Here is a 26,241-nt window from a genome sequence, read left to right on the forward strand (position 1 = left end):
ATAAACATATTATGTACCAAGTTACCTTCAACAAAAATAAAAGAAATAGTTCAACATCCAAATCCTGAATAAAATGAGATCGTGGACAAGTAACCAGGTATGAATGAGTTGGAGGAAGGGTGTTGCAGTAAAGACGCCGATCAGCAATGAAACCAAGATACACAACAGAGTCAAAGAAATTTAAACATGTTAATTAGCTGCTAATCTGCCACCATTTCAAGTTTTCCTTTAAGTTTCCCACCGAGCATTCTATTTTCATCATAGAATAACTCTGTGCCTGGGGTGGTTATGAAATTCATAACCAGATTCACAGTATTTAGGTTGGCAGAGAGAGGCTGGGATTCAGCAATGGAAATGAAGCTTTTCTTCTTCATCTTGTGATTTCTGGTATTTACCAGTGGTAACTCATTTAACAAGTGTAAGACACTCTAACAGTAATGCAGTGGGTTAGGTTGACTGCAGCATCAGCCAGTAAGCAGCCAATTGCTAACCACTCTACAATCTGTCCTCCTATCTCCTTCCAGCCCCCTCAATTCCAAAAATAAATACACCTGAGCCATAAGCCAAAGCATTTCTTAAAACATAAAAACAAAAGGAGATGTAAAAGAATAGTAAACGCTGGACATGGTATATCCTACACAAGTCAAATCTGAGGCTATATTAAAACACAAAGCACTCTAAAGTACCTAGAGGGGGCTCTGGTGAGATCCCGATGCTTTGCAGCAGGGCCTCCGTCTCTCGGCGTTTGCGATCCAGGTCAGAGTCATCTGGAACGGGTTCTTTCTTCTGCTGCATGTCAGCCTACAAAAAGCAGATGCCAGTGAGAAAGTGAGTAACCGAGCTAAATGTATGCCTCTGGATGAAACTGAAAATGGTAAATGAATGGCAGCGAAGACCAGGCAAAAGCCCTAAATAGATATAAACGTGTGTATAAAGGATGAAAAAACATTGTAACTGCTCCATTTAATAACTACTAACCCAGTACTTTCTCTTCGGGTTGAAGGCTTTTTTCTGCCTCTATCACACGTTAGAGGAGAGTTTTTCTCACTTGGTCTCAGAAGAAACCATCAAGACAAAATATTTCTAACTTGGATGTGGATTTAAACAAAAAAAAAAAAATCTGTCTAGTTATTTAGATACCCGTGTCCCTTCTGGGAAGACATATTATCAGTTCTTGATGAGTGTGCATTTGTAATATTCATGCCTCACATTTGGGATTATGCAAACAAGGAATTATTGGTGTCTGGCTGTAAGATTAGTTATGAAAATCTGTAACTGTAAAATACATTATTGTATCAGTATTCTAAGTTTACCATGGTTTCAATAAACCAGACTAAAATTTTTATTAAGGCATGTGAACAAGACTTATCTAAGTCTTGTTACATAATTCTGATTTTCATAGGCTTCTGTTATACATATTAACGCAAAGGAGAAAATTATGCACATGGAAAAATATAAAACAAAAAGTCCTTCAGGAGAGATATACTCTTTCCCCATGTGCTTTCTTGGGGAAGACACACTTTGTATGAGCTTCTGATGCCCAGTCTGTCTCTTTGAAATGAGGAAACTAGAATGCTTGGTGGGAAAGTTAAAGGAAAAGCAACAAGTCAAAATAGCAACAAGCCAAAATATGGGTTAAAGAAGGTTGGCGGTGGAATTCTGGGGGGAATTAAATGCTCGGGTTTCTTTCCTTTTCAGAACACAATTACTACTTAAGACAAGGCATTTGCCCCACATCTGAAACACGATCACATCCTATTTGATGTGCAGCTACTTCACAACAAGGCTTTGTGAGTTTCCAGGAGTGAGACTGTCTCAGAGTCTGTCAAAAGCCAATTATCCACTTATCAGACACACCTTCCTCTCCGGGGGCAAGCTGGGCTCCCTCACAGACACATTACCTCTTTCAGGAATACAAAGAACATTTCAAAGCAGAAAAGCATAATTTCCGTCGTGGCATATGCAACAGAAAGCGTTCATGCAACTTTGACTTACGCCCAGATGGTAACCCATACACCCACTAGAAACAGAATGCATCTTTGCACACAGTGAGGGCTCAGTGCTTCTGTTTTATTCACCTCGGGCTTAAAATACACTCAGGTATGTGATGTCTTTGTTGTTTAGTCACTAAGTCGTGTCTGACTCTTTGCAAACCCATGAGCTGCAGCACACCAGGCTTCCCTGTCCTTCATATTTTCTGGAATTTGTTCAAACTCATGTCCATTGAGTTGGTGATGCCATCCATCTCATCCTCTGTTACCCCCTTCTCCTCCTGCCCTCAATCTTTCCCAGCATCAGGGTCTTTTCCAATGAGGTGGCTCTCTGTCATCAGAGGGAAAACTGACATGATGGGGATCAATAAGGGCTAATGAGGATGTAGAAGATTCAGGCTCTCTCATGTATCCATGAGATTTCTGAAATGGCAGTTTAATCTTGGAAGATATGAAAGCTCACTTTCTTTCCCAATTTTAACATTTAAACTAGCAAGTTCCAAAGTTTATGCATACAACAGAGGCAAAGACGTGTGCATGCTAAGTCACTTCAGCTGTGTCTAAGTCTTTGAGACGCTATGGTCTTTAGAGCCCGCCAGTCTCTTTGGTCCATGGGATTCTCCTGGCAAGAATACCGGAGAGGGTTGCCAGGCCCTCCTCTAGCGGATCTCCCCAACTCAGGGATCAAACCCGTGTCTCTTACGTCCCCTGCAATGGCAGGCTGTTTATTTACCACTACACCACCTGGGAAGCCCAGAGGCAAAGACAGAACTAAGATTTTAAAAAAGGACCTTGCAGAGTGATGATCTATATCAATGTTCCCCTGTCATAAATTTAAAAGAAGGATTGAAGGGAAAGTGGGGCAATGAAAAAAAAGGGAATCAGCACTGTCACTACTGAAATATAAATAAAAAAAAAAAACCAAGATAAGCAAAATTTGTCTCAGGAAGCCAAAATGGCATATCATGGTTTTACAGTGAAGAGGTGAGCCATGACTGACTGGACTGTCAACTTCACTGAGAATAGATATGTGTTTATTTTGTTCACAACTATATCCTCACATCTAGATCCAGGCTTGCCACACAGTCGACGCTCAGTTTGAAAATGCTGAATGAATGAAACAACTGCCTTTGGTAACTGTTATGTTATAGACATCGAATCTAAGAATGATACACCATTCAGGAGCGTTTTCACCAGCTATACCTCATTCAGAAAGCTCCTTTCCCACACTACCATGAGAAGGCATCATCTGAACTTCCAGTGACCCAGTGCTCACAACAAAGCCATTTCTATATTCTAGCAATAGCAACAAAAACATTGAATCTTTCTTCATCCTTTCAACAAAAATTTATTTAAGGACAACAGGGTGCCAGGGATAATGAATGCGAGTTCCAATGAAGCTCATACAGAGTGAAACAGAAGAAAAACCATCAAATCTTTTCCTTTTGAATAAACTGAAGGCATATTATCTGTAACTTTCTGTCATGTATGCCCTAGGCAGAAAGGCACAGAATTTGGTTTTTTTCTTTCATTCTAACTTTCATCATTAAGCATTCAAGAAACATATTAGAGTGGGCCTCCCTGGAGGCTCAGTGGTAAAGAATCTGACTGCCCAGCAGGAAGCATGGGTTCGATCCCTGGGTTGGGAAGATCCCCTGGAGAAGGAATGGCAACCCACATCAGTATTCCTGCCTGGGAAAGCCTATGGACAGAGGAACCTGGCGGGCTACAGTCCCTTGGGTTGCAAAAGAGCTGGACATGACTTAGCAACTGAACAAGAACAAGACATGTACCAGAGAGTAAACCTCGTGTCAACACGTATGGCCAGACAGTGTGCAAAAGCAGCACCCAGAACTCCATCTCCAAAGTGTCTCCCCCACAACACAAGGCACCGCCACAACGCATTCTCTGCCTTGTGCCTTTTTTTTACTTCTTAACGCAACAGACAATGCAATGACAGATGACATATATTAGTAAGGATAAACTGTCCATCTAGACATAGCAGAAGCTTAGGAAAGCTCTGACACTCAAAGTTGACTGGGAAAAATGCAAAGTTAGGTAACTGGGGCTTATTGGAAATAAAGCCAGTCCCTAACTGCTATCAATTAACACCTTACACTAAACAATGTGCTTCTTCATCCAAGACAGTTAGACCAAGTGCCCTAATCATGAAACCTTTGATATTTCCCATGCACATACTACAGAGTCCTCATACATTTTAATGACTCAGTAAGGAGTTTTTGCATAGTAGTAATTTAAAATATGCTCCATGTCTCTCCCAGCAAATGGTATTTCTGTTTGTGAGAGTCATCAGAGTTGAGACCCAGAGAGGGGACCTGAAGAAAGAAAATTTGTCAGCTGAATGATTCATCAGTTTTCTAAAGACAGCTGCAGAGTTGTTAACACCCGAGGACAGGTCAGAAAACCTCGGTCCATCCTGTAGTTCATTGCTCAGTCGCTAAGTCTTGTCCAACTCTTTGCAACCCCATGGACTACAGCATGCCAGGCTTTCCTGTCCCTCACAATCTCCTGGCGTTTGCCCAAGTTATGTGCATTGAGTCAGTGATGCCATCCAACCATCTCATCTGACCTTGCGGCAATTCAGCAGAAGGCCAAGGACAGGACAAAATTTCAGGGTGGCCTCATTAAGCACACCTCATTGCTTTAAAGCCAATTTTTCATGAAATTGGCTCTACATCTTAAATGGTGGCCACTATAATTATTTAAAAATCAGATTGCATCCATAATAGCACAACCAAGAAAGCAGTTGACATCCAAAGGCACAGAGAGTGGTAATTTTATACATGAACACAGTTTCCTGGGTTCTGTGGAGACAATCAACCTGGGTGGTCCCAATTCACACTAGTTTTCAGTCATGGCAAATACACTGACACTCAGATTAGCAATTAAAGAGCACTTTGTTTCCTTTTGTTTCCTTTTTATTCTAAACATGTTTTATTCAAAATATAAGCCTAAGTAAAGCTGAAAAAAACAAACATAAGCTTAATGCATGCTAAGTCACTTCAGTCGTGTCCGACTCTTCACAACCCCGTGGACTGCAGCCTGCCAGGCTCCTCTGTCCACAGGACTCTCCAGGCAAGAATATTGGAATGGGTTGCCATTTCCTCCTCCAACATAAGCTTAAGGCTATTTCTAACTGTCTACAAACAAGACAAAAACTAGAAAATCTTAAACTCAAGAGTCAATGACAACGACCCTTAACTGGAGCATCCCACAGACTCAGGATCCGAAGCTTCCAAGGAAATTCACAGAAAAAAAATGCAGGTGCTTGGAAAGAATGTCTGTGACCAGCATCTCAGACCCGCCCTACCCAGGTTAGCTGTTCATTCCTTCACTCACTCCTTAGTTATATGAAAAGTGAAAATGTTAGTCACTCAGTTGTGTCCAATTCTTTGCAACTCCATGGACTGTAGCCCGCCAGGCTCCTCTCTCCATGAATTCTCCAGGCAGGAATACTAGAATGGGTAGCCATTCCCTTCTCCAGGGGATCTTCCCCAGGAATTGAACTTGGGTCTCCTGTATTGCAGGCAGATTCTTTTACTGTCTGAGCCACCAGGGAAGTGCCCCTCTATTGAAGACCTACTATGTGGCAGGATCTGTGCTGGACATTGACTCCGTGATGAAAAATACAACCCTGTCCCCCAGAGCTTGTGCTCAGTGAGGAAAAAAAAAAATACATGAATAGGTAAATGGTGCTAAATAATTTGGTAAGGTCAGGGATAGGGCATAGGACTAACTCAGTCATGGGTTAGAGAAAGGTATTAGAGAAGGCTTTCTAGAGGAAGAGACGTCCAGGCTGAGAACTGAAAGACATGTGGTTAACAGAGCAGCGGAAGCCAAGGCGAGAGAATATTCATGAACTCCTGTCAAGAGAGAGCCTGGCCCATGGGGTGAAATGTAAGAAGCCGAGCCTTGCTGGCTGGAATGTGGATTTAGGGAGAAAGGAAATTAAACGGAACAGGGAGAGCCATTGTGCCTGTCTGGGACCCCTGATCAGTGGGAGCTGGAGAAGGGGTGCTGAAAGCATGACCCCGGGTTTCTGATTTGGACAACTGGCTGGAATGGGGGGTCCTTCCTGACACTGGAGATAAAGTCGGATCACTTCTGAGGCTCAGCCCCTGGGGCCAAAGAGCATTTGAAAAAGAAAGATCAGAAGAGATTACTTCCAGGTTTCTTTCAACTACAAAATGCTGTCATCCCAGGAAACTAGGGGCCTTGGATTGTAAGACTGTGCGACAGTGGGTCATTTTTGAAAAATGGAGTCCCCAGCACTGATGCTGATGAATGTCTGCAGGTTCTGCTGGCCGGGTGTGAGGGCCATTTCAGTAGCAGAGTTTCAGCCGTTTCTTACCAAGCAGATCCTCTGTGTCTTCAGAGTCCTGCACCACCTCCTTGGATCCTCAAAGAACTCCGAGGAAGGACCCACTCTCCTCTCCATTTTACAGAGGGGAATCCAAGGGCAGAGGGATCCCAGACCCGTTCAAGGCCATCCTGCAAAGGGCGGAACCAGGTTTCCCAGCCACGTGAAGCTTGAAAGCCTCTGTGTTAACCCAGAGTTCTACTGCCTGCGTCTTATTAATACAACACTGGACTCCCTGAACAAACCAAGTCATCACAATCTGACCCAAGGAAAGATCTTTTGCAGGGGAGATGGACTTGAAGGGTCAGGGCTGAAAGCCAGGATAGACCTTCAGGATGATACAGTTCAATGATCCCCAAATCTGACCCTATTTAGATACTTCAAACCAGAAACTCTGGGGAGGGGAGACTGGGACTCTATTGCCATAGACTTCCCTGATGGCTCGGCAGGTAAAGAATCCACTTGCCAATGCAGGAGACACAGGAGACGCAGGCTTAATCCCCGGGTCGAGAAGATCCCCTGGAGGAGGAAATAGCAACCCACTCCAGAATTCTTGCCTGGAAAATCCGATGGACAGAGGAGGCTGGCAGGCTACAATCCCTGGGGTCGCCGAGAGCTGGACACAACCAAGTGACTCACATGGAGAAGGAAATGGCAACCCACTCCAGCGTTCTTGCCTGGAGAATCCCAGGGACAGAGGAGCCTGTTGGGCTGCCGTCTATGGGGTCGCACAGAGTCGGACACGACTGATGCGACTTAGCAGCAGCAGCAGAGTGACTCACATACGCACCTACCGTGGAGCAGAGTCAGGTTTCAACCACCCTGTCAGTTTAGCAACAAGGAGACTAAGGCTATGTAAAACTTTAATTGCAAAAGGAGGTGGAGGCCCGGGAAGGCCCCAGGTCCAGGTGCTCTGCACACCATCACCCCCCACAGTGTGCTGTCCCCAACCCGCCAAGGCTCTGTCTGTTGAATAAAAGCTAAATCCCCACCAGGCAAAGCTATGTGGTACAGGAACAGAAAGGGTGGCCTGTTTCCATCAGTCTTGTTTGCCTGTAATTTCCTCCCCCCAAATGTGTGAAATGACAAGGATGAAGCAGACAGCGTAATTTGGAGCCAGATTTCCCATACCACTTGGCATTTCGTGGTAATTCTATGGAATTCAAGTTGGATATTAGGATGTCAGTTTAAAAGGAAACCAAAGATTAGTAAAGGATAACAGGTGCTTTAAAACTACAATAAGTGCTGACATTTGAAGGAAAGGGAGCATAATAACTTAATGCTTCTTTTGGCTTCACATGGAAATGAATAGCCGTTCCTTGTCAATTCTCACCTCTGCTTCACTCAAGACTGCATATATAACAGCAGAGATCTCTGAAGGCAAAACATTATGCTCACTGTCAAGGACAAATAAACGATGGCATCAATCAAAGCATAATGGCACCAAGAGAAGCAAGATGCCAGGAGGTCAGAGGGGGACACAATTATGTTTTACTTTGCTGGAAAATAATTGTTAGAGATTTTTTTTTGCCTCGGTCTCCCAGCCTTATAGTGTGAAACAGCACTTAGCTTCTAAGTCTTCAAAATACATTCTTTTTTCCCTTAAAATAAAAGTAGGGAAGCAGGTCTGATCTCTATACACATAGCACTACCACACTATACAAAGTTTCCTTCTTAGAAAGCTACCAAAAATATATGTGGCATCTGGTTTTTGTACAAGATGTGGGCTATTTCTACACCGCCACAACAAATCAGAGAATTAAAAATAAGCTATTTGTTGGATTGAGATAATAGGAAAGACACACGATATAGCAGAAAGGCATTTAGTTGGGAACTAAGAGTCCCAGATTCCATTCCTACCCTGTTGGTGGAAATGTAAGTAGGTGCAGCCGCCATGGAAAACAATAAGGAGGTTCCTCAGAAAACTACAAATAGAATTCACCACATGATCCAGAAATCCCACTCCTGGGAAAATATTTGGGCAAAACTATAATTCAAAAAGATGCATGCACCCCTATGTTCAGAGCAGCGCTATTCAAATAGCCAAGACATGGGAACAACTAAACATCCATCACCAGAGGAATGAAGAGAGAAGATGTGATCCACACACACAATGACTCCTGCTCCATCACTGAAAAGAGTGAAACACCGCCATCTGCAGCAACACGTGTGGGCGTCACGTGTTGATCACACTCATCATCGCCGAGATGATCACACCCAGTGAAGTCGGTCAGAAAGAGAACGACAAATGCCGTATGATACCACTTCATGTGGAACCTAAAGTATGGCACAAAGGAACCTGTCTACAAAACAGAAACAAATCCACAGACACAGAGATCCAACTTCTAGCTGCCAAGGGGGGAGAGCGGGAGGGAGAGGGATGGACTGGGAGTTTGGGATTGGTAGATGCAAATGATTACATTTAGAATGGATAAACAACAAGGTCCTAATGATTAGCACAGGGAACTATATTGCAGATCCTGTGATAAATCATAATGGAAAAGAATATAAAAAAGAATGTGTGTTTGTGTATACCTGAGCTGTACAGCAGAGATTGGCAAAATTATAAATCAACTATGCTTCAACAAAGGAGTTTAAAAAAAATATATTTTACAAGAGGAAAAGAACATACATCACAATTTCTTTAGAAATAATAGTGAAAGAAATTAAGAAAAAGAAAGGGTGTCTTTTCTATAGTATGCTTATTAAATGGTCTAAAGATTTAATTAAAAAAAAAAAAAAAAAAGAGTTCTGTATTCCAGGTCTGACAGGCAGAAAAGCTGCACTTCACCTCTGGGCTTCTGTTGTGTTGTTGGCATAAAGAGGGGCCTGAATGGAGGTCACTAAAATCTCTGCTGGATGTAACGTATCATACAGCAGTATCTACTACCCTATCTACTCCCTCATCAAAGGAGAAAAATGCAGCTTTCCCTTTACCAATTCCATCATACTTATTTACTCTGAAAAATACATACACTGAGGAAATAATGGCAATTCACTAGCATCATTTTCTATTTTCCTCCTAAAATGTTCAGGTTGGGTAGTTTTTTTAAAAGCCTTTGCTCGACACTAACGTTTATTAAGTAGTAACTACGTCCCAGGTTACTGGGACAGAGTTGCTAAGAAGACGTCAGAGGATGAGATGGCTGGATGATGTCACCGACGCAATGGACATGAACTTGGGCAAACTTCAGGAGATACTGAGGGACAGGGAGGCCTGGCATGCTGCAGTCCCTGGGGTCGCAGAGAGTCAGACAGGACTGAACAACAACATATCCCAGATATTGCTAAGTGCTTTATAAGATCAACTTTTTTCATCCTCATAACTGAACAAAATAAACACACCGCTATTTCCCTGTTAAGCACAGGGAACTGAGACCCGGAAAGGTGAAGGAATTTCTAACAGTAGAGCTATCGTAGATCACTTTCAGGGTTCTGTTCAAGTCTGGGGTAAACCTGGGGTTTGGGGGTCTCTGGACCAAATGCTATTGACCATTTATGTGGTGCCTGACCAGTACACAATAGATGGCAATGACCTTACTGTTCTAAGTATGTAAATACCACTCATTTTATGCAGGTATTGTACATGCATTCTTTCACAGGGTCCTCTTCATCCATCTGACCAGCCCCTAGGAACTGAGTGGTTTTCCTTTTCCCTGATCACAGCACAGCACCCAGGACTTACCTCTTTCTTCTTCCTCTCCTCTTCCTTCCGTTTCTTCTCTTCTCTTATCTGTGCTAAGCGCTGTTTTTTGCGCTCTAGCTCAGCTTTTAAGTCACTTTTGTCAGACATGTTGGTTTCCTTGGAGCAAAAGAAGAAAAAAAGTGAATATACACAAATAACTTTTCTGTATGATCACTGCAGAAATCGTTCAAAAGGCAATCAAACTTGAAAACAGGACTTCTGGGTAGTAACCGATTGTATACCTTACCCTCTGTTGAAAAATCAAATAAATTAAATTAGATCTGATCTCCCCCTATATAAAATCTTCCCTTTTCATGGGGAAGACTATTCTATAATAGCAGCTTAATTCAGAATAACACATTTTCCTGTACAAGTTTCTTAACAAGTAAACAACAAGAGACTCAAAGAAGAACCATCATCATGACTTCCAATTTAGATGATAATGGACCAATTCATCCTCACACCGAGAAAAGAAAATGGGCTGTCATAAACTCTTAGAGACATGCCTTGCTCAAATTTCTATGCACTCAATAAACATTCCTCCACCAAGCTTGGGCACATGGAGATTTCATTTTGCCTAATATTATATGCATTAGGGAAGACAGCCACTGAAGACCTAACATGTTCATCTTTTCCCGTAAAACTCCTCCTGAACTGTCACAATTAATCTCATCTCCAGTACAACCCTATTTCTATAAAACTTTCATTTGCATACTGAATGCAATTCTGCTTATTCTGGCACTTTTCCTTTTCACAGCAAAAAATGCTTGCGAGCACATGAATTAGGAGATAACACTATGACAAGTTCTTGGGAAAATTGATCTGAACAAGAGTTTTCATGTTAACGGTGAGGATGATCCTAGGGGCGATGGTGCCAGAAATGTCAAGTAAAATGAATTTGGAGAAGACTGTCACCAATTATCCATCATTCATATGTCTCTTTTCTGCGCCCAATTGGAAACTAAGAAAATGGAAGCACGGAGAAATGAAGAACCTTTCTGCGACCCAAACTCCTCAATTTTTTAAAAAACGAATCATAAATGTCACAAGTATCCATTTGCATACTACTTGTATGCAACTATGATGAAACACACATATAGTATACTTCTAAATAGATGACAAAGTGAGGGATGGAAAAAAAACGCCCTAAAAGGTACACAGTGGGGCTTCCCTGGTGGCTCAGCAGTAAAGACTCTGCCTGCCAATGCAGGAGACATGGGTTCAATCCCTGATCCGGGAAGACTCCACAGGCCTAGGTGCAGCTTGGTCGTGTCAGAACTACTGAGCCTGTGCTCTAGAGCTGGAGAGCTGCAACTACAGAACCCACACACTGCAACCATTGAAGCCTGCGTGCCCAAGGGCCTGTGCTCTGCAGCAAGAGAAGCCACTCCAATGAGAAGCCTGCACACAATAGCTACAGAGTAGCCCACATTCCTAGCAACTTAAGAAAAGCCCATGCCAAGAAAGCCCAGCACAGTCAAAGTTAAACAAATAAATAAACTTTATATATACATATATTTTTATATATGTGTGTGTGTGCATTATATGTACATATAAAACACAAGCAAAAAAAAAAAAAAAACACAAGCAGTGAAAAATCCTGGAGCTTCCTGTCACTCTTTAGAAGGTAATCAAGAATCTGCAGTCACCCTTAGGCACGTTCAGATGAAATACACACTGGGAGTGTCCTGTGTTCCTCCTGTCCCACCACACACATTTTTTCTTATAATATGATGGCAAAGATTTGCAGGAATAATAATAACCATCATCATGATAATCAATCTCTGCTATTTTCAACACATGCTCATTGAATAGTTAACCTGTGCTAGGCATTCTCTGTAGAGCCAGATTCTTCCCTTCAAGGACTGCACATCTCAGCTCTGTGAGCATGCGGTGTGGCTGGAAACGCTCCCTGAGAGCTTGGCGCACTGATCACTGAGTGCCAGACACTTCACATGTATTATCATGTTTAATCACAATCATCCAAGGAGACCAATATTATTACGAGTGCCTTTTTCACAATTCAGATAAAGGAGATTCAGCAAGACCTAACCCTGTATAGTCCATACATTTGTTGTTGTTCAGTTGCTAAGTTGTGTCTGACTCTTGGAGACGCCATGGACTGCAGCAGGCCAGGCCTCCTTGTCCCTCACTATCTCTTGGAGTTTGCCCGAGTTCAAGTTAAAGTCCATACACAGAAGGACCTCAGTTTAAGCATGTTCATGCTCTGATCGCTGATGGATGCAGAACAAGACATAGATCTGGTGGAGTAGATGAGGAGAGCTTTGAGTAGTGGAATTTGAACTGGATATGGAATGAGGTCAGGGACTAGCACAGGAAGGGGAGACAGAGATCTGGAAAGACCTGCAGAAGAGCAGGCTCTGCATGAGAGGTGCAGATGAATTCAAGTCAAGAAATACAAGCTTTAGTCAGTAAGAACAGACCTGTGGAGGCAAGTGGCAAAGACCTGAAGAAACAGCAAAGTGGGCTCACTAGGTGTAATAAGGTTTGGGAAATCAACAGGCGTATGAAAAAAAAAGTGGCAAAATGAAAGCAGGATATAAATTTTCTTATGCCTATTCGTATCCCTTGAAAGTGAAAGATGCTTGCTCCTTGAAAGAAAATTTATGACAAACTTGGACAGCGTATTAAAAAGCAGAAACATCACTTTGCCAACAAAGATCTGTATAGTCAAAGCTATGTTTTTTCCGGTAGTCATGTACGGATGTGAGAGCTGGACCATAAAGAAGGCTGAGTGTCGAAGAACTGATGCTTTCCAATTGTGGTGTTGGAGAAGACTCTTGAGAGTCCCTTGGACAGCAAGGATATCAAACCAGTCAATCCTAAAGGAAATCAACCCTAAATATTCATTGGAAGGACTGATGCTGAAGCTCCAACAGTTGGGCCATCTGATGTGAAAAACCCACACATTGGAAAAGACCCTGATGCTGGGAAAGATTCAGGGCGGAAGAAGAAGGGGGCAACAGAGGATGAGATGGTTGGATGGCATCGCTGACTCAGTGGACATGAGTTTGAGCAAGCTCCAGGAGGTAGTGAAGGATAGGTATATAACCTGAGGAAACGAAGCAGTGACTGACGCCAGCAGGCAGGAAACGTTCTGCTTGAAGGAAGAAGGTGTTTCTGGTTCCAAACTGATGGCCGACTTGGAAGAACACGGACTCAAGCAGTTAGAGCTAATATTTTTTTCCCCCGAGAAAAGCCATAGAACTGATAAAAGTAACAGTTACCACTAAAATACCGTTTGCCAATAATTTTCAACACCAAAAATGCTGACAAGAGAAAATGAGAACCTGCTCCCAGAAGCCACCTGAGAACTTACAGATATTCTTCCTCAATGGGGGCCAATGCGATTTACGATTGTCACTTTTCTGTCAGAAGTGAAATGTCTTATCAGAAAAACCACAGTTACAGCAATAGTCGTGTCATCCTATGCTGAAAACAGCCAGTGGCAATGTCTCAGAAGCACCCTAAGTTCCCCTCTCTCCACATTCCCTTTTCTCTGCCTTTCCCAGTCTGTCAAAAGTATCAGCATGACTTCAGGCATATATCACGGTCCTTAAGGCGCAAACTATGTAATAGGAACATCCTGTATTTGTTGCGATTTTCCTGAGAAGGACTTCATTCAATAGTGGGATGTAAACTGTATTCTCTATGTAAGAAGGGTTAAGGTCTTCTTAACACCGATATGGAGAAGGCAATGGCACCCCACTCCAGTACTTTTGCCTAGAAAATCCCATGGACAGAGGAGCCTGGTAGGCTGCAGTCCATGGGGTCGCTAGAGTCGGACACAACTGAGCGACTTCACTTTCACTTTTCACTTTCATGCATTGGAGAAGGAAATGGCAACCCACTCCAGTGTTTTTGCCTGGAGAATCCCAGGGACGGGGGAGCCTGGTGGGCTGCCGTCTATGGGGTCGCACAGAGTCAGACACGACTGAAGCGACTTAGCAGCAGCAGCAACGCTGATAATGTCTGATAATGGTGGTCATTTAAGTTGCTGTTATCAGCCACAAAGCCAATATTTAAAAAGTATAACAACAAAAACACCAAGGGAATTTTAAAAGAGTTATACTACATACTACACAGTATACTGTTACAGTATAGTATGTAGCCAACTACATAGCGATGTTTCCAACAACACTTCACTTTTTAAAGGCAGGAGAAGCACAGTGTTAAAAGACAGAGATAGAATACCTTCCACTTACCGATTTTTGGATCTATTCCAAACTAGACACTTAAGCACTGACCCCTGCGAGAATAAGAAATCTCAAGAGAACACCTCATTGAGGCTTTAGAAAGTGCACAGAAATGAATGGACCTTTACACAGAGTGAAATGGCTTAAACAGTGGCACGAAATGCAGCGTCAGCACTGAACTTCATAGGCTTCCCCAGGGGGCTTGCCAGTCTCATCCACTAAAAACTCCCTGCACATTAAACAAAGCAAATCGAGGAGCAAGGCACAGGGGACACAAGTTATAGAGCTTCCTGGGGCTAATGCAGGTCACTGCAAAGGCAAGTTTGACGCTCTCAGTTTAAGAAAATAAGAGTCAGAGCTACCTGCTGCTAATCATTGCTCACTTACTTCACACACATAGAAAAGCCAGTTTCTTTCACTTACAAAGGGCAAGGAGTCAAGTAGATAAATCAAACCCACCCCAAGGTGTATGTCTCCTTCTCGTCTCGTCATCCCCCTGTTCTCCTACCCACCAGCCAACTACAGCGCGACTCCATCCTGGCTTAGGAACACTCACGGCAGCCCCTCCCCAGCTCCAGCCACGCGGAGTCAGCTGATTACTGGGCCCCAGCTCCCCTCCTAGCAAAGCATTTGTTCTGCATTTGCTTGCCATCAGTGACACTCCTTTCGCCCACGTTCTCTCATTTGCATTTGCTCCATTCATCTTCCTACCTCCTCTGCATCTTAGCATTTGGTCTGCTGGAGGGTCTCCAGTTTTACTATCATGGTATTCACTATCACTTCATCTCTGGTATTTCTTTTCTCATCTGCCAAATTACTCCTACCTGACAACAGGCACCTCAAAGTTCAAATCAGCTACTCTGTTTTCACTCTGGATTCCATACCCAATTCCCAACCTCTGTAACTTTTTCAAATTTCAACTCTCTCCTTCTGATTTCTCTCTTGTCTCCTGGTTCAGCCTTTATCCCCTTGTTTCACTATGACATCTCCATCTAGCCTCCCAGATACCTCTGTTCTCACAACTTGGGTTTCCACCCATCTTTCAGCTCAGTAAACTGCCATCCTTACCTTTCAAGTAGCTGAATCAATATAAGAGCTTAAAACTATACCTGGCAAAATATTAAACATGCAAGAAAAGTTGTTTCTCTTCTTCCTCCTCCTCCTTTTTCTACTATTATCAATAGTATTACTATTTTTTACCATGCGAACTCTTTCAGTCAGTTCAGTTCAGTCACTCAGTTGTGTCCGACTCTTTGCAACCCCATGAATCACAGCACGCCAGGCCTCCCTGTCCATCACCAACTCCAGGAGTTCACTCAGACTCACGTCTATCGAGTCAGTGATGCCATCCAGCCATCTCATCCTCTGTTGTCCCCTTCTCCTCCTGCCCCCAATCCCTCCCAGCATCAGGGTCTTTTCCAATGAGTCAACTCTTCACATGAGGTGGCCAAAGTAATGGAGTTTCAGCTTTAGCATCAGTCCTTCCAAAGAATACCCAGGGCTGATCTCCTTCAGAATGGACTGGTTGGATCTCCTTGCAGTCCAAGGGACTCTCAAGAGTCTTCTCCAACACCACAGTTCAAAAGCATCAATTCTTTGGCACTCAGCTTTCTTCACAGTCCAACTCTCACATTCATAGCCTTGACTAGACGTGAACTCTTTACCCCATCACTAACTTTACATTAATTCAATAATTAAAAACATCAAAGTTCACTGCAAATGATCTAAATCTAAAAAACCTGGGAGGGGGAGGAATGCCCTGGTGGGTGCAGTGGTTAGGACCCAGTACCCGCACTGCTGGGGGCCATGGTTCAATCCCTGGATGGAGAACTAAAGATCCCATAAGCCATGCTGCATGGCCAAAACAAAAAATTAAAACTTTAACAAAAAAAAAAAAAAAAGAGAGAGAGAGAGAGAGCCCAAATCAAGCTTACAGAAACAGAGAACAGACTAATGGTTCCCAGAGCTGGGGATGAGGGTGAGTGAAGTGAGTGAAGGTATAGACTTCCAGTGAGAAAACAAACAAATCATGGGGATGTAACGAGCAGCACTGTGACTATGGTTAACAATACTTTTAAAGTTATTAAGAGAGGAGATCTTAAAAGTTCTCAACGCAAGGAAAAAATTGATGTTAACTATGTATGGTGACAGATGTTAAACTAGACTTACTGTGGCGAATATCACAAAATTTTGTATTGTGAAACTGTACACATTTCACAAATATCTACAAAAAGCAAATCATTATGTCATACACCTGAAACTAACATATGCTATGCTATGCTAAGTCACTTCAGTCGTGTTCGACTCTGTGCGACCCCATAGACGGCAGCCCACCAGGCTCCCCCGTCCCTGGGATTCTCCAGGCAAAAACACTGGAGTGGGTTGCCATTTCCTTCTCCAATGCATGAAAGTGAAAAGTGAAAGTGAATCACTCAGTCGTGTCTAACCCTCAGCGACCCCATGGACTAAAGCCTTCCAGGCTCCTTCATCCATGGGATTTTCCAGGCAAGAGTACTGGAGTGGGGTGTCATAATGTATGTCAATTACACCATCAATAAAAATAAGTATTAAAAAGTTAACAGTCAGAAATGCACTAAAGGTAAAGTATGCTTCTCAACCTAAATGGATTATAAGACGGAAGACATGGTTAAAGAGCTGTGACTCAAAGGAAAAATATGTTTTAAACAACTAACTGTGGTCACTTAATCTAACTAGTAAAATTCCTCTCGCTTTTTCTGTTGAACGTAGATAGGGATTACACGTCAAGCTGTCCCAGGTGGGCACCCTGTCCTATCTCACCCACTTCCCCCAGAGGACAGAGTGGCGCATGGAGAAATGATTCCTTCTCTGGTTAAGAAGTTAATTACAGGGAGGGTCACTCCTGTTGCATCGTCGTAAAATTGTCTCACCGTCCTAAGTTTCAAGGAAGAAAGAACGGAGGGAGAAAGAAAGGAAGAAAACATGAGAAAAAAACATAGACCCCCAGTTAGGGAAAAACCAAAGTCATCTCCCCACCTGGCGTTGTCTTCCCAGTTAACCCTGTTTCGCCGTCATATTTCTTACTCCACACACATGCATACAGAAAGGAAAATGTTCGACTTTTCTTGAACCCAACAATGAGACCCGTCCCCTTCATTTCCACTCCTGCCCATATGGTCATGAGATGGTGTGGTCCTGTTTAGAACCAAGCATCTCAGAGAGGAGAAGCACAGGGTCTAGCTCTGTTTACACAGCTGCCAAGCAACAGAACCTCCCGAGGCTTAGCTTTTGAACTGTTTAGATCTCTATTTCCTTTTGGTTGTCTAAGTTGGCAGCAGTTTGAGATTCCATTTCTAATGCTGGCATATGCAAATGTATTTTTAAGCTTAAAGTCAGAATCCTAGGAGGTTTAAATCATTGCCCAGCTGTTGCCAGACTCACTGAAAAAAACTACCTGGAAATAAATTCTCTTTTCCTGCCTGAAAACAATTGCTCTTGTTAGCTCTTCACTATCAGCTATTGAACTTTTCATCTGCCACTTGGTACACATAAGAAATTTGATCTTTCGCAACCTCGATTCACCTGCCTGACTTCTTATACAATGCAGCTATCTCCTTCCTCTCGGATGGGAGGCCAAGGGCTGAATGGAACCACAAGCATTTTTACAGCTATACCCCACAGTCAACAAAACAGGGTGAGAGAAATCCTAGAGGAAGTCTGCTGGTGAAAGAGGAGGGAGGGCTATATGCTAAACTGTACAGCCATCAGTATACTAGGAAAATGAACATTTTAATAAAATCCATCTCATAGAGGGAGGGGTGCCCAGAGCTGGTCTACTTAGAGATGAGTTCTCAAGTGTTTGGTCTCAGTAGCCCTTGAGACTAGTAAAAATTATCAGTGACTTCAAAGAGCTTTTGTTATGTGGGTTACACCTATTAACATCACCCACGTTAAAAATAAAAACTGACAAAACTTTAAATACCGAATAATTAATTCTGTAATAACACCAAGCTTTTTTACTTAACATAAAACTTTTAGGGAAAAACAGCTATACTTTCCAAGACAAAAAAAATACTGTAAGAGGGTATTTCTTTTATATTTTCACTTGTCTTTTTAATATCTAGCTTAAAAAAAGTCAACTGGATTCCTACAGCTATTTGTGCATTCAATCTGTTGTGATACACTACTTTGGTTGTGAAGAAAATCTGATCTCACATAACTGTGTATTCTGGAAAATACACAGGAGTATCTGAATAGCCTCTTGAAGTAATTTTGGATATTCTTTGATATTACACCAAAAATCAACAAATGGCAGTTCCCCAAAGTTCATTTCCAATCTGAATATGAGCCACACCTACCAGTGAACTTTTTATACTCTGTTACATTAAAATCCACTGTTCTATTTTAAACTTTAAATTTACTTTATCCACGAATGATTTTATAACATCATGCACTGGTTATTTAGAAATTATGCAGACTTCTCTCAAATATGGATACATTTCATTATACAACATCCAAAAATCACATTTGGTACCATCACTACCAAAATCTTCAGAAAGGTCTTTACATGTGGATGGTAAAGCTGTCCAGCTCACAGCGGCAGATACAAGTTTCCCAAAACTTTAATTTTGCTTGAAGCTCAAATTTTATTATGAACAACAAATATTGTCAATAGTGTTCTTGAAGTGACAAGCTCATGTCATTGATTTTTGAGAAAAGTTCTGCCAAATAACCAAGCCTAAACAACCATAGTTTGTCTATGAATCATAGTTCCAAGTAAAAAATAGTGTTTCTTGCAAAAAAGCAGCTCATTTAGCTCACAACTCGAACGCTGCACAAATCCTTTTCTCCAGACAGTCAGGGAACTTTGGTGAGCAACAGGGTGCCTTTCATGTACCCATCTGTCACACAGAAAAGATGTGTGCTTGAGCTTAAAGATTTAACGTAACCAGCATTGTTTTCTGCTTCGTGAAGGACATTCTTAAGTGAAGTTGTTTGTCTTTTTAGCAGCAAGTGTGTGGCAGTGAGGTGTGCCAACACTGCCAGGAGTCTGCTGCCCTGTCTCAACTCATGCTGCTGCTGCTGCTGCTAAGTCGCTTCAGTCGTGTCCGACTCTGTGCGACCCCACAGACGGCAGCCCACCAGGCTCCCCCATCCCTGGGATTCTCCAGGCAAGAGCACTGGAGTGGGTTGCCATTTCCTCCTTCAATGCATGAAAGTGAAAAGTGAAAGTGAAGTCGCCCAGTAGTGCCCGACTCTTAGCGACCCCATGGACTGCAGCCTACCAAGCTCCTCCATCCATGGGATTTTCCAGGCAAAAGTACTGGAGTGGGCTACCACTGCCTTCTCTGCAACTCATGCTACCTTACCTGAAGTCTGCCCTGCCATTAATTTCACACCATCACTGCAAATGTCAATACACTGAAAACGACAAGTAACATTTCAGCGTTAGTATGAAAATGGTTTTGATCTTCTGGACACCTGAACGTATCTTGGGATTCCCAGAGATCCTCAAAGCACGGTCTGCCTTAACCTACTTCTGATAAGACGCAGTTGATTCTAGAAAGCCATCTATTTAAAATTCTGCTGAATTCATAGCAATAACCTAAACACGTCCAACTCTTTGCAACCCCATGGACGGTAGCCCACCAGGCTCCCCCATCCATGGCTTCTTCCAGGCAAGTATACTGGAGTGGGTTGCCATTTCCTTCTCCAGGGGATCTTCCTGACCCAGGGATTGAACCCGGGTCTCCTGCACTCAGGCAGACTCTTTACCACCTGAGCCACAGAAGTGAACTAAGATGGTTATTAATAAATATATACTTCCCTGTTATGTGAAAAGTTTTTATTCCTTTAATTATTCTGTGTTAACAATTAAAATTACACTTGCTTATTTTTAACATAAGAACTTTAACAATTATATAATCCAGTGCCAATATTTTACCCATAAACAGGGAAACTGAGCTGCATGTGTCTAAACGCACCACCAATAAGAGGATGAGTCAGAACTGGAATCACCAGATGTCTTTGTTCTTGATAACTTTTATTAAGTAATGCTTCCCTGTCCCGGTTTACTTATTCAGGATTTCACTCTCAGTCACAAGAAAGCTCTTAAACAAAAGGCACTCACAGCAGATCCTGATCTGTCTACTCCCAGCCCAATCGTGCAATCACTCCCTATCACCGCCTGGTGGCAGCAAACATAACCTGCATGAGAGAGCTGACTCGTAAAGGCTTTGCCTCGGAAATTCCCAGCCAGGTCTCCAAGCCAATACTGGGTAGTCCCAAGCACTGCAAGATTTTCACCTATTAATACACAGGAAGGATCGCCTTATGTCAATAGAGAACTATAGGTTTGGAGAGGAAATATCTTAGTACACACAAACAGTTAAAAATCTGTGATGATTTTTCAAGGCTTCTTCATTTTATTCATATTGGGTTGGTTCTTGACTATATTTCTGCAGTATGCCTTTAGAACCGCTCTTGTTGGGTTTATGGACTATATTTAAGATCGTTGTATCTGCATATTGTCTCTAGTCTTCCTTTCACCACTTTAAAATTCTGAGCTACCTAAATTGCGCTGCTTCGTCTGTAACTCGAGCATGGGCAATTGAAGCGCATTAAACAGGAGAGGTTCTCCAGTACTCAGCATTGAGGCCCATTATGCTAGAGAGAAAAATCAATCCAAAGGGGATCTGCCCTTTCATCTAGTTAACAGAATAGAGACGAGAGCTCTTCAATTTAAAAGACTCAAAACCCATTGTCATCTCTGCCAAAAAGTTCTGGAAATTTTCAAGTTACTTCTGATGGCTGCGGTACATTCTACCCATTGGAAGACTCAGCGTGCTTCATCTCTTTGGGAAAGGAACTGCTCTTCAATTAAGGGAATCATTCATTCAGTTTTTAGGGCCTCTTCTCTCGGGAAACACTCAGACGACATCAAGAGTCCTTAGGAAATAAGCATTTCAAGGACCATCCTTGAAAGAGGAGAAAACTAAAATGGGGCAGTTTGGACAACTGGAAAGCAGTATTTTGGTACTGGGTCCCGAAGACTCAGGGCAGAAAAGGGGCTGGAAAGTAGAATCGGAAGAAAGGAGATGGGAGCCATCTGGAGAAGACCACTAGAAGGAACACTAGAATGAAGAAAGGAGTGAGGCCTTATACAAAGACTCCTGCTGAAACACCTAACCTCAGGTCCAAATAGATAGGAAAGGTGTATCATCTGCCTTCACCAGGTATCAGTAAAGAAGCCAAACAAAGAAGCCTCAAGTACAAAGTCTATACTTTACATAAGACTGTGTAAACGTTTGGGGGAGAATGGATACATGTGTACCCATGGCTGAGTTCCTCTGCTGTGCCCCTGCAACTGTCACAAACACCCCTTAAGAAAGGCCTCCTACAGCCTCAAGCACGGGACAAGCATCGCTCTGGCGGCCCGTGGGCACCCTGCGCATGCGCATGGCTGGCGGCAACACGGACCACGCGGTCCACCTATGCGCACCTCTGTTCTGCTCACACGATGTTCTCCTGTTGCACCGACAGCTGCTCTGAAGGAGGGGCCACATCTAATCTATCTCTATGCTCCTAGTGCCCAGCAATGAGTGTTCAATACAAGTCCCTTGAACTGCTAAATAATCATTAGATAGAAGCGTGGAATTTTCCAGTTTCACTATCGGGAGTTTCTAATCATCAGTACACTGCGTGAGTGCACTAAGCCAGGGGTCCCCAACCTCTGGGATTTAATGCCTGATGATCTGAGATGGAGCTGATGTCATGATAGTAGAAATAAAGTGCACAATAAATGTAATTCACTTGAAGAATCCTCAAACCACCCCTCCCCAGGCCGTGGAAAAATCATCTTCCATGAAACTGGTCCCTGGTACCAAAGTTTGTGGACAGCTGCACTAAGCTTTTCAGTGACACAACTCAGAAAAGTTCTTCCTTTTTCTGAAACAAATCTTTATTCCCCATGGGCGGCAGGGGTGGGGGGTGGGGGGGCAGGAATTGATTTTTTCATCCATTAGGACACATGTGCATCAAACACACAATCCAAGCATTGCCTCATCCACTCAACTATCTTTTCCTAAATCACATATACCCATTGATACCATGCCTTCCCACCTGGTTTACATTTTTTATCTCAATCTCTGTTTTTTGACTCTAAAAGGATTATTTAGCAAAATCCATTCACTTTATAACTCAGTCTCCATTGCTTATCTCAGCCAAAATTTCAGCAATCTAGAAGCCCAAAAGGCCTTGAGGATAAATCATCATGCCAATAGCTGGGCTTTCTCATTAGAAGTGATGTAAAAATATCAGTGCTTTAAAACACGGTCATCCATTGTACCCGAAGCTGTTTACTCTGAGTTGCTAAGATGATAAATGAATGTGTCTAAAAATAAATGACTCTCAGGTAACCTGTGGGGCTGATCTTTAAAATAACTGATAGCAAGGAAATCTTCAGACATGACTAAGTTTAGCTTTGACTCGGAGTCCTTGACTACCCATTCTATGAAGGGGCCAGATGATCTGTGCAGCAACGTTAAATTAAGACAGCCCTGCCCAACAGGGCTGCCTAACGAGGCTACTCTATTCTGATAGAGAATGCAGGCAAATCCAAACTACCCAGAGTCTTGCAACTCACAAATGAGAGCAAATTCAAACAATCATACTAAAAGAAGTAAAATCAAGACATACTAACAAAAATGAGAAGGAAGATTTTAATGCTTAAATAATAAAGTCAAAAATAGATTTTTCTCAATATGAATGTTCACAAAGTCAATTGGCTTTTAATCTTCTAAACATATAAGTTACTAGGATACATCTGTACATCTTAAAACCACTTCATTCAATATCCTCCCAAATTAACTACAAAACACTTACAAATTTGTAATTAAGCCTACCTAATTTTAAGGACCATTGATCTGGGTTGAAGTTATCATGATGCAGAAATTCACACTGAGAAGGACTCTGCTAGATAACACTCTATCCTCATATCAAAGCAAACAACTTGACCTGTGAAAGGCTAAGGTTCAAACCCAGTTTCCAGTCGCTCTTAATTACTGCCTACGCCCACAGCTTTCTGCAATTCTCATCTTTCCTCGCCTCATACTATTGGCCCTCTCACTTGCACTGTTTTATTCCATTTCCTTTATATTCTTTTTCTGCCATTGTTACCCACTTTATTTTAGTAGTTTTCCTTCTCATTTTTGTTCTACAGGAGACAAAGAGTAAGATAGCTGAGCAAAACACAGCTGGGATTTAATGCCTGATGATCTGAGATCAGGCCACTGAAGATCTTACTAATATGCATAGTCTGTGGCATGACCATGCTCACGAGAAGGCAATAAGAAGGCTCCACAGAGCTGATGACTTAACAAATGATCCCAGAGGGAAATCAGACCCAAGGACCACAGAAGGTGAGGAATGCACCCCAGGCAGAGGACAGCATGGACAAGGGCGGGGAGACAGGGAAGAGAATGGCCAGCCTGTGCGACAAGTAACTGGATACAAACGGAACACTCAGTGCAAAAGAAGAGGAGGAGAATGAGGATGGATGTGCAGTCAGAGATGAGATCCCGAAGACCGAGTGACCAACCATCCCAGTTTGCACAGAGACTGACAGAGTTCCCTGGATGCAGGGCTTTCAGGAAAGCCCTGGCAAACCTGGACAAGATGGTCACCCTACAACCAAAGATGTGCTCTTCCATACTTTGCTGCTACTGCTGCTAAGTCGCTTCAGTCGTGTCCAACTCTGTGCGACCCCATAGACGGCAGCCCACCAGGCTCCCCTGTCCCTGGGATTCTCTAGGCAAGAACACTGGAGTGGGTTGCCATTTCCTTCTCCAATGCATGAAAGGGAAAAGTGAAAGTGAAGTCGCTCAGTCAGGTCCGACTCTTGGCGACCCCATGGACTGCAGCCCACCAGGCTCCTCCGTCCATGGGATTTTCCAGGCAAGAGTACTGGAGTGGGGTGCCATTCCATACTTTAGTGAGATCTAAACTCTGTAGGCAGCAAGGAAATACCAAAGGATTCAACCAAGTGCAAGGCCAAGTGGTTTATCCTTAGCATGTAAGACATACAGCCTTTTATACTGAACATTTTAATTAATTTATTTTTAATTGGAGGATCATTCTTCAGTGTTGTGTTGGTTTCTGCCATACATCAGCATGAATCAGCCATAGTTATATATGGCTATCCCCTCCCTATTGAACCTCCCTCCCACCCTCCACCCCATCCCACCCCTCTAGGTTGTCACAGAGCACCGGGTTTGGGCTCCCTGCGTCATACAGCAAACTCCCACTGGCTATCTGTTTTACACACAGGCTTTTTAAACATGGGTTGCAAACCACCAGTATATAACAAAATCAAGTTCGTTAGTAGTCACAGGGAGCGATGTTTGTGATTAACAGATGAAAACTGCTAAGAGGCACACGGCACACGGGAAGGACAGCTATGGTTTCACAGAACTTGGTTTTGGACACACGCACGTTCATTGTTAAACAGACATAGCATCGTCTATTGTCAGTTGCAGGTAAATGAGATCCAAACATACTTGGCTACATCAATTGTAGAATTAATAAGCTTTCATTCATAAACTCGTGTCCACCTTTGTCTTTTCTCAGCCAACATTTTGCGCAGCATGCCACCCACGTGACACTTGCACAGAGTGCTGAGGGAACAGAGAAAGCTGTTGGCTACCACAGGAGACTGACCCAGGCTCTGAATACCCTGAGGGCCAAGAGATTAATATCTGGGTGCACACGCAACCTGCAGTCCTTTGCAGGGCGCTGGTGAGGACGCACTGCCACAGAATGACCAAAGCCAGCTCAGCAACATCTAAGTTCCACCAGAGAAAGAAAGTGCAAAAGATAACAAAATAAACCCATGGATGTTTCAGGGCACAAACGCATCAAGATGGATGTACTTACAAAGATTAACTGGCTTTTCCGGTTACCCTAGCGTGCCCTTAAGAGTGCAGAAAATCAATACTGTCGGAAATGCGGGACCATGGCATATTTCCTGCGGGCCATGTCAGAGCAGATGCTGACTGAGCTCAGGATCTGGAGGTTTGCCATTTGTCTCATCAGCACAACCTTTATATTCCTTTCAGAAAGCAAATACCCATCTGAAAAGCTTGGCTGCAGAGTCCCCCAGCTTCGCCTGCACACAGCATGCTATACATGAATGGATAACACAGTGGTGTGAAGCAGGATTCAGAACAGATTTCTCAACCAGTTCTTAAAGGCTTAAACCCCTTCTGATACCCATGTGCATTTTTCAAATTCAAGATGTCTTTCTTTTTTTTTTTTAATTTAAGCTAGAGTCAGTTTCAACCATCTGTCTCTTTGAGTGAAAATAGGAGACAGGCTTATATATATGAGCTTCTGAAGAAAATCAATCTTGGCAGAAAGAAATTAAAGTGGAGGAAGAATTATATGGGCATTTTCAGGATCTTGCTAAGAAGTAACAAAATATTCAAAGTAAGGAGGAACTTACATGAACACATCCATCTCCTTTACTGCCTAGTAGGCTGCCCCCATTCCTGACCATTGCCTGACTGGACATCACTGCAATTAGACCTCTGCCACCCAATCACCGCCTTATAAGAGTAAAGCGGTGATTGGGTGGAGCAGAGTAGAGACATAAAAGTGACTTCCTGGATTTGGGTGACAACATTTAGGGGTATGGGAGATGATAATGGTAGGTAGTCTCCAAGAATTTGAAAATGATGGGAATAGAGCATGACCACTTTCTGAAGTTAAACTAGACCTTATCTTAAATGACAGGACATCTCCCAAGTCAAAACTATGACACAAGGTGTGTGCATGCTTAAGTTGCTTTAATCGTGTCCAACTCTGAGATCCTGTGGGCTGTAGCCCACCAGGCTCCTCTGTTCATGACACACGGTGCTAAAACATCAAAGCTAGGACTGACCAAAGGTAAAGGAAAACCACTGCCAAGATTAGCGGTAAACCACCATAAAG

At 42.9% G+C, this 26,241-nt stretch overlaps 1 protein-coding gene across 22 annotated transcripts in view; it reads right to left on the reverse strand.

The window, feature by feature from the left end:
- Positions 1 to 26,241, reverse strand: part of DYNC1I1 (dynein cytoplasmic 1 intermediate chain 1) — a 382,305-nt gene that overhangs the window by 325,879 nt on the left and 30,185 nt on the right. For all 22 annotated transcript variants that reach the window (XM_086397756.1, XM_086397763.1, XM_086397764.1 and 19 more), the window contains 2 exons: positions 10,058 to 10,174; positions 687 to 801 (listed from right to left, as the gene is read on the reverse strand). In XM_086397756.1, coding sequence (XP_086253882.1) covers positions 687 to 801; positions 10,058 to 10,165 — 223 coding nt within the window. In that variant the 5' untranslated portion in view covers positions 10,166 to 10,174. The remainder of the gene's footprint in view (positions 1 to 686; positions 802 to 10,057; positions 10,175 to 26,241) is intronic.

This window comes from Bos grunniens, chromosome 4 (assembly GCF_055505025.1).
Source record: "Bos grunniens cultivar Pamir isolate PY7600 chromosome 4, Bosgru_T2T1.0, whole genome shotgun sequence".
NCBI classification, from domain to species: Eukaryota; Metazoa; Chordata; class Mammalia; order Artiodactyla; family Bovidae; genus Bos; species Bos grunniens.